Source organism: Perca flavescens, chromosome 6 (assembly GCF_004354835.1).
Source record: "Perca flavescens isolate YP-PL-M2 chromosome 6, PFLA_1.0, whole genome shotgun sequence".
Lineage (NCBI taxonomy): Eukaryota > Metazoa > Chordata > Actinopteri > Perciformes > Percidae > Perca > Perca flavescens.
The window spans coordinates 5,729,842-5,738,556 of NC_041336.1; the positions used below are offsets into that span (position 1 = coordinate 5,729,842).

Below are 8,715 nucleotides of genomic sequence, written 5' to 3' on the forward strand. Positions count from 1 at the left end.
CTGCTTTCAGGACTCCCTTTGTTGTTTGCACTTTGTTTTTTATGGACTAATAAACCTTCCACCTCTACGTTCTCCTGCCTGCCTTTCTGCCTCTGCATTTTGGGTCCACCATTCCCTACTCCTCACTGCAAAATAGCCTCGGGAAGGAACTTGTTTTGGTGGAACGTGTGTACGTTCAAAGGTAGTTTTAGTCGTGCAACAGTAGTTTCTGTCTCTTTCACATCACCTTTTGGTATCACCTCAGCTCGCTCAGGACCTCGACTGAGGTGGTACAAAAAAAAAAAAGGACTTGGCAGCAGGTACCAGGGACTTTTTTTCATAATGGAAAACCAAAAAAAAGCGAGGCGAGTCGAGCAGGTACCATGTGATAGAAAAACGCCCTTAGTGTGAACTTCTGCTTCTTGGTCAATGTTGTTGTAACTTCCTGAATGATGTTTGTTCTGACATGGAGTCAGCATGATGTAAGGAAAAGACAATAACAATGTGTTGTGTAGCGTTTTTATTCAATGTAATAAAGCAGGACTTTCCTTCTACATAGATGAAACACTCTACATATTAATATGATTTACATTAAATGCTGAAGAAAAAACAAGTGATGCTGTGCCTCCATTTTGGCTCATGAGTAGCAACAATATAACCTGTCACACAGGAAACAGGAAGCTGAGCAGTCTGTCTGTATCTCTCATCAATCTGCTGATATACAAATTATAAACATCACATCTCTAACAAAGGAGAACAAAAGCACATTAACAGTTATTAATAGTTAACAGTTTAGTAGCATACCTATATAATCCAATATCTATACACACACACACACATCCACACACAGCTTTGGAAGTAATTGTAAATATTTTCTCTTTTTTATACAGTAAACTAAATAACATGCCTATATATGAAACATTTTTAATTGTGACGTAGAAGTCTTCCCAGTTTGATATTAATGAAGCCAGTTGATATTATCATGCAGAGTATCCAGTAACCTTCTCAAGTCTGACTGCAGTGTTTAAACAGATAAAGCCTTCTTTTTGCAGATCCATCCGTTTCTCTCAGCACAGCTCGCTGATCTCCATCTGAAAAGATATGTAGTAACTGCACACTGACCGTCAGCAGCAGATGATGGTTCATCTATCCAGTAGCTGACACTGAGGGAAGAACATGATGTTTAGATCAAGGCTGATAGATTTATGATTCAAAGTGTTTAGGAATGTGTCTCTTACCTTTGAGTCAGATCACTTCCATCGATCCACTTCCATCTCCCTCCTTCAGCCCTCAGACCAATCCAGGATCTGTTCCGGCTGTAACGACGGAGTACATTCTGACGAGAGGAAAATGTATCAGAGATTTAAACACTGTACTTTAATAAACACACTGATCTACAGACAAACAGCGTGTTCAGACCTAGAGAAAATACATTTTATTTCATAATTGTGTCATAGAAATTCCCACAGTTTTCTCATTACCTGTTCATCTTGAGTTTGTATAACAACCAAATCTGAGCTCCGTGCTCTGCAGTGTTCTCGAGCTTCTTCCCAGGTTTTCTCTTCAGGAGGACCATTAATCAGATAGCAGCAGGAATTGATGAGTTCCCAGCCCTTCTGACAAGGTCTACACTGTCTCTCTGAAACTACAGAGACCAACCAATAAACAAAATTTCTGCATTGTGATATTATTATTATTGGTTATTATTGGACCTAATTAATGGGATCTGAACATACCGTTATTTACGTTGGGGCCGTATTCATCGATGCTGCACTGAGCTCGACTGATGTTTTGTATTGGTCCTCTTAAGTTGTTCCTCTCCGTCTCCAGCTCCTGGTTTACTGCAGTCAGGTTTGTGATCTGGTTTTCTAAGACACTGAGTTTGTCGTTGAGGTTTGTCAGGTTGCGATTGGCTGCCATCAGCTCACTAACAGCACTCTCCTGACCTAATGTAGCAACTGCAAAATGAAAAAGAGCTTCTTAATCACAGGAAATTTAGTTTTTGATCAATTATGACTCATTTACATTATAATAAAAGACATTACAGGATGGATTAAAATCTATCTTAAAACAATAGTCAGGTGTTCATATGAACATTAAAACTGGCTTTTCTAGCTCTGATCATTCCTCCTGTTCCTACTAGAGAATAACAGATCTTTTACTAATGCATTTCTAATTTAAAAGATGGGGACAAAGTCCACAGTCCTACTTAAGTAGTCTAAGTTTGTCAAAATATGGTTTTATCTTTAAATATCTTTGTGTTATTATCACTCTGCTTCAGAAATCCTGTCTGGGAAAACACAAAGAATGAACTTGGTACTATAAAGGTTGTAACTTTAGATGATACACACTTGATTTCTCTAACTCAGACTGCTGAAGCCTCATATGAAGGAAGGATTACACCGAGCAAAAACTGTTTCTATGTACATATAGTATGGGCATCTGACAGACTTGATGAATGTGAACCTGTCCTTTAAATAAGGACTAACAACAACAAGTTAAGACAGTGGTACTCACAGTATATACGGAGGCCCATGATGACCAACAGTATCAGCCAACACACTGCTATCGGTAGAAAATACTGAGAGAAGCAGAGAAACCTCTGGTCTGAGAGAGAAATAAGAATTCAGTTTACTTGAAGATGTTGATTATTCAGTCAGAGATTAGATGATTAGACTCTATTGATCCCAAATTGGGAAACTTCAGTGCTACAGCAGCAACATATAAGACACACATACAGAATATTAAAGAAATAATAAATAGGATAGAATACAAGAACAACTATTAAAAATAGAAAGAATGTACAAACGTATATACAATTGGTGAATAGTGGTGAGCTCCTGTGCGATCACTGTACGTGCTAACTGTTCTCCATCATTCATGCACTGTTTTGCACACCCTATTCCATTATCTCTGTCATGTCCCATGCATATTTGCTCAGATGCACATCTACACCTGCACTGCTATCATATCATATCATATCATATCTGTTTACGCTCGTTTGCTCTATTCATCTGCCCTGGCATGCTCAACTGTTATTCTTCCCACCTTTGTTGTCATTCAATTTTTGTCCATCTACTGATCTACATCACTAACTAGACCACAACCTGCACTAACTGTATATTGACTCTTTACTACATTTCAGCATTTATATAGTCTGTCTATTCATGCATATTGTGTTATTACCATATCACTTTCGCATATCCATCAACTTACTTACATCTCACTTTTGCGCCGGCTTTGTAATGCCTTACTTAATCTGTGCTTTATGTAGCCTATTATATTCTGTATTCTTGTATTTTATTGAATGTGAAACTGTATGTTGTCTTGCATGCTTATGCTTTTCTTGGCCAGGTCACCGTTGCAAATGAGAACCTGTTCTCAACGGCCTACCTGGTTAAATAAAAGAATAAAAAATAATGTAGGCCTACACATGCTGGTAAAATATGCAAGTAGCTGGTAGATTTGCTTCACTCACCAGCCAAAAAAAACAATGTTAGTCTACTGAGTTGCTGATTACATTTGAACATCACTAATCCATTTGGCTAGTGGACAAAAAAGTTAATTTTGAACCCTAATTATAATGTATTTGAGTCTTATCTAACACTCACTGATAAAGTATTAAAAAGTTGTATTGCCTGTGGTAGGAATTATTTTTTGTAGCGGTCAGAAAGGTGCTTTGAATTAAGCAATATTAGGCTATGTTGACACTTGGCATCTTTCTTGACAAATAAAAATTGACTAGAGCACATTTGTAGTAAGAGGAAGCTGGCAGCCTTTTGGTTCCAAAAAGCAGCCGAGAGCGTCTTTTGTTGCCATAACAGCTACAGCTACAATATCCTAGAGCGCTATGTGGAGCGGTGCTAACGTTAGATAAAACAAAGTGGTGGAGCGAGCTAGAGAAAAACAGATGCTGGCAGCTTAAAAAAAAGACGCCAATTATGAACATAGCTTTATGCTCCAGGGTTTGATTTAACGTTATTATTGGCTTACAAACCTCGGTGCAAGCACCTCAGTCCTAGTCGCATCACTGTCGTGCCAATAATTTCACGTTAAATTAAACCATCAAGTGTAATATTGAGATTATACAACAACGTTTACCAACAAAGTAAAAGTTATAATCAAACTGTATTCATATTGTGGGGCAACTCACTCTCAAAGTAAAAAAAGCAAGAGACGATTTCTAGTCCGTACGTGTTTAGTCAGCCCATCAACTTAAGCTAACGTTAGCGTTGTAGAGATCGTGGCATTTCCCAATCTGAATAATAACCGCAAATTTAAACACCAAACTGCTTTGCTAGCTCTATCATGTTATTACTAAGATATCTGCTGAAATTCTTTTTTTTTCCATGGATAGATTTAGATACTGATTTACATGAATACAAATGTTTCAAGAACAATTTTTTAATCCAACTCTGTAATGTTGATATAGAAATGGCTGAGTAATATTTTAAGTGACGTGCGTGGTGTGCTCAAACGGCTCCGGCTGTGCTGTCGTGCTGATTGGATCACGTCCTAAATGTCTAGTTGACCAATCAGATTGTCTGTTCAGATCTACTTGTTGTATTAAACATTCAGAGTGCTACACAAAAAAAAATGGAAAACATTTTCAACGTTCATCACTATCACATTTTTAGCGTCAGGATTGATAAATAAATCTCATGTTTAACAATGTTACATGTGTGAAATATACCTGGAGGAGCTGCCACTTTCTCCACAGTGCATGCTGGCAGAGTAACATAGACAGCTTCTGCTTCCTCCTCGATTCCCTCTGAAAGATAAACATAAAACACAAATGTAGACAACATCCTGCCACATAAACATATAGTAGATTTACACTCAGACACATACACATTAGAGTATTATTAATTACCAATTTCCTCCTGTGGATTTCTGTTCATCCTGAACAAATGTTTAAAGTCCTGCTGCAGTCCTGTATGAGAGCTGTTAGGAGGGAGTCTGCTCCGATGTGATGGTCTTTACTGGACTTCTGCCTTGAGATTGTGACTGGGGTTTTCTTTCAATTCGGCAGCTAATAAGAACTTGTTGTAAAGGGGAAGAAGCGTGGGTGCATTAGTCTGGTCCACTGTGAGAGTCTTAGTGAACTTCTGCTTCTCACATATCTTGATCAATGTTGTTGTAACTTCCTGAATGATGTTGTCTGTTCTGACATGGAGTCAGCATGATGTACGGAGAAGACGATAACAACAATGTGTCACAGGGTTTTTATTTAATATAATGAAACGGGACTTTGTTAATAGATAGATTAAACACTCTACATATTAATATGATTTACATTAAATGCTGAAGAAAAACAAGTGATGCTGTGCCTCCATTTTGGTTCATGAGTAGCAACAATATAACCTGTCACACAGGAAACAGGAAGCTGAGCAGTCTGTCTGTCCCTCTCATCAATCTGCTGATATACAAATTATAAACATCACATCTCTAACAAAGGAGAACAAAAGCACATTCAGAGTTATTAATAGTTAACAGTTTAGTAGCATACCTATGTAATCCTATATCTAATTCAGCTATAGATCACACACACACACACACACACACACACACACACACACCTTTGGAAGTAATTGTAAATATTTTCTCTTTTTTATAAAATAAACTAAATGAAATGCCTATATATTTTTGAAAAACAAAACATTTAAATCGTGAAGTAGAGGTCTTCCCAGTTTGATATTTATGAAGCCAGTTGATATTATCATGCAGAGTATCCAGTAACCTTCTCAAGTCTGACTGTAATGTTTAAACAGATAAAGCCTTCTTTTGGCAGATCCATCCGTTTCTCTCAGCACAGCTCTGTGATATGCAACTGTACTGGTAAAATAATTGCACACTGACCATCCGTAGGATGTGTTTGTTCATCTATCCAGTAGCTGACACTGAGGGAAGAACATGATGTTTAGATCAAGGCTGATAGATTTATGATTCATAGTGTTTAGGAATGTGTCTCTTACCTTTCAGTCAGATCACTTCCATCGATCCACTTCCATCTCCCTCCTTCAGCTCTCAGGCCAATCCAGGATCTGTACCGGCTGTAACGACGGAGTACATTCTGACAAGAGAGGAAAATGTATCAGAGATTTAAACACTGTACTTTAATAAACACACTGATCTACAGACTCACAGTGTGTTCAGACCTAGAGAAAATATATTTTATTTCATAATTGCGTCTAAAAAAACAATTCCCACTGCTTCCTCGTTACCTCATCCTTTTCATCATGTGTCATAAAAACTCCCACAGTTTTCTCATTACCTGTTCATCTTCATCATCTACTACAACCAAATCTGAACTCCGTGCTCTGCAGTCTTCTCGAGCTTCTTCCCAGGTTTTCTGATCAGGAGGATCAACATCATTAATCAGATAGCAGCTGGACTTGATGGGTCTCCAGCCCTTCTGACAAGCTTTACTCTCTGAAACTACAGAGACCAACCAATAAACAACATTACTGCTCTGTGATATTGTTATTATTGGTTATTATTGGACCTAATTATTGTGATGAACATACCGTTATTTACTTTGGGGCAGTATTCATCAATGCTCCACTGAGCTCAACTGATGTTTTGCATTGGTCCTCTTAAGTTGTTCCTCAACAACAAGTTAAGACAGTGGTACTCATAGTAGATACGGAGGCCCATGATGACCAACAGTAACAGCCAACACACTGCTATCGGTAGAAAAGACTGAGAGAAGCAGAGAAACCTCTGGTCCGAGAGAGAAATAAGAACTCAGTTTACTAAATGATGTTGATTATTCAGCCAGAGATTAGATGATTATACTCCATTGATCCCAAACTCGGAAATGTCAGTGCTACAGCAGCACAATATAAAACACACAGCACACATATGAACTCCTCTCCCCGGCTTGAAAGCCCTGTGTTTTTTGACCCAAATATCCAGCCCGACATATATATATATATATATATATATATATATATATATATATATATATATATATATATATATATATATATGTGTGTGTGTAATGTACATTACATTTACACACACACACACACACACACACACACAATATTATATTATCATGCAGAGCATCCAGTAAACTTTTCAAGTCTGACAGCAATGTTTAAACAGATAAAGCCTTCTTTTTGCAGATATATATATATATATATATATATATATATATATATATATATATATATATATATATATATATATCTGATGTTTGATTCTAAATGAAACTAGCCAACATTGTAACAAATAATAGTATGGTATTAGTACTTTTACTGAAGTAAAGAATCGGAAATGTCTTTTACCACTGGATATGTTGAATTACCAGATATATCCAGTGGTTATTCTCTTCATCCTGAACAAATGTTTAAAGTCCTGCTGCAGTCCTGGATGAGAGCGTCTGGTCCACTGTGACAGTCTTAGTGAACTTCTGCTTCTCACACATCCTGATCAATGCTGTTGTAACTTCCTGAATGATGTTTGTTCTGATATGAAGTCAGCATGATGTACGGAAAAGACGATAACAACAATGTGTTGTAGGGTTTTTATTCAATATATTGAAACAGGACTGTGGTTCTAGATAGATAAAACACTCTCCATATTAATATGATTTACATTAAAGTAAGAAGTAAGAAGAAAAACAAGTGATGCTGTGCCTCCTTGTTGGCTCATGAGTAGCAACAATATAACCTGTCACACAGTTTAGTAGCATACCTATATAATCCTATATGTAATTCACCTGTACATTACATTTACACACACACACACACACACACACACACACACACACACACACACACACACACACGCACACACACACACACACACACAAAATATTATATTATCATGCAGAGCATCCAGTAAACTTTTCAAGTCTGACAGCAATGTTTAAACAGATAAAGCCTTCTTTTTGCAGATCCATCCATTTTTCTTAGCAGAGCTCACTGATATCCACTTGAACCTACCGACAGAAGCTGCACACTGACCGTCAGTAGGAGGTGGTTGTTCATATATCCAGCCGCTGACACTGAGGGAAGAACATGATGTTTAGATCAAGGCTGATAGATTTATGATTCAAAGTGTTTAGGAATGTGTCTCTTACCTTTCAGTCAGATCACTTCCATCGATCCACTTCCATCTCCCTCTTTCAGCTCTCAGGCCAATCCAGTATGTGTACCAGCTGTAAAAACTGAGTGCATCCTGACAACGGAGAAATAGTTATCAGATATTTAAACACTATACTTAAACACACGGTAATCTACAGTCTCACAGTGTGTTCACACCTAGAGAAAATTTTATTTCATAATTGTGTCATAAAAACTCCCACAGTTTTCTCATTACCTGTTCCTCCAAACTCTGTACAACAACCAAATCTGAACTCTGCGCTCTGCAGTCTTCTCGAGCTTCTTCCCAGGTTTTCTGATGAGGAGGATCAGCATCATTAATCAGATAGCAGCTGGACTTGATGAGTCTCCAGCCCTTCTGACAAGCTTTACACTGTCTCTCTGAAACTACAGAGACAAACCAATAAACAACATTACTGCATTGTGATATCATTATTATTATTATTATTATTATTAGGGCCCGAGCGCCGACAACGGCGAAGGCCCTATTAGCACCCCCCTACAAAATGTAAAAAAATGTAGCCCCTGCAGTGTCAAGACGTACAAAAAAGCTCATTGGAGCCACACCCTTAACGCAACAGGAAGTCCGCCATTTTGAATTGAATGTTCGAAACTAGAACTGCAA

At 37.7% G+C, this 8,715-nt stretch overlaps 1 protein-coding gene across 2 annotated transcripts; it reads right to left on the bottom strand.

The window, feature by feature from the left end:
* Window positions 1-528: 528 nt before the first annotated feature.
* Window positions 529-5,052, bottom strand: LOC114556620 (CD209 antigen-like protein E). 2 transcript variants are annotated; one of them, XM_028579615.1, is made up of 7 exons: window positions 4,853-5,052; window positions 4,673-4,750; window positions 2,497-2,586; window positions 1,716-1,937; window positions 1,461-1,624; window positions 1,218-1,315; window positions 529-1,136 (listed from the first exon to the last, which is right to left on the bottom strand). In XM_028579615.1, the coding sequence occupies exons 1-7, from the start codon at window positions 4,878-4,880 to the stop codon at window positions 1,004-1,006; spliced, it is 813 nt and encodes a 270-aa protein (XP_028435416.1). In that variant the 5' UTR covers window positions 4,881-5,052; the 3' UTR covers window positions 529-1,003. The 2 variants fall into 2 exon arrangements, with proteins under 2 accessions (XP_028435416.1, XP_028435415.1); XM_028579614.1 differs by having other exon boundaries at window positions 529-1,142.
* Window positions 5,053-8,715: the final 3,663 nt, after the last annotated feature.

Bases quoted from the DNA above. Each gene is read 5' to 3' on its own strand.
- LOC114556620 (XM_028579614.1), bottom strand. From the start codon at position 4,880: ATGAACAGAAATCCACAGGAGGAAATTG. The intron at 4,751-4,852 runs GTAATTAATAAT...TTTATCTTTCAG, and splicing joins AAATCCACAGGAGGAAATTG to AGGGAATCGAGGAGGAAGCA. The intron at 1,625-1,715 runs GTATGTTCAGAT...TGGTCTCTGTAG, and splicing joins CGGCCCCAACGTAAATAACG to TTTCAGAGAGACAGTGTAGA.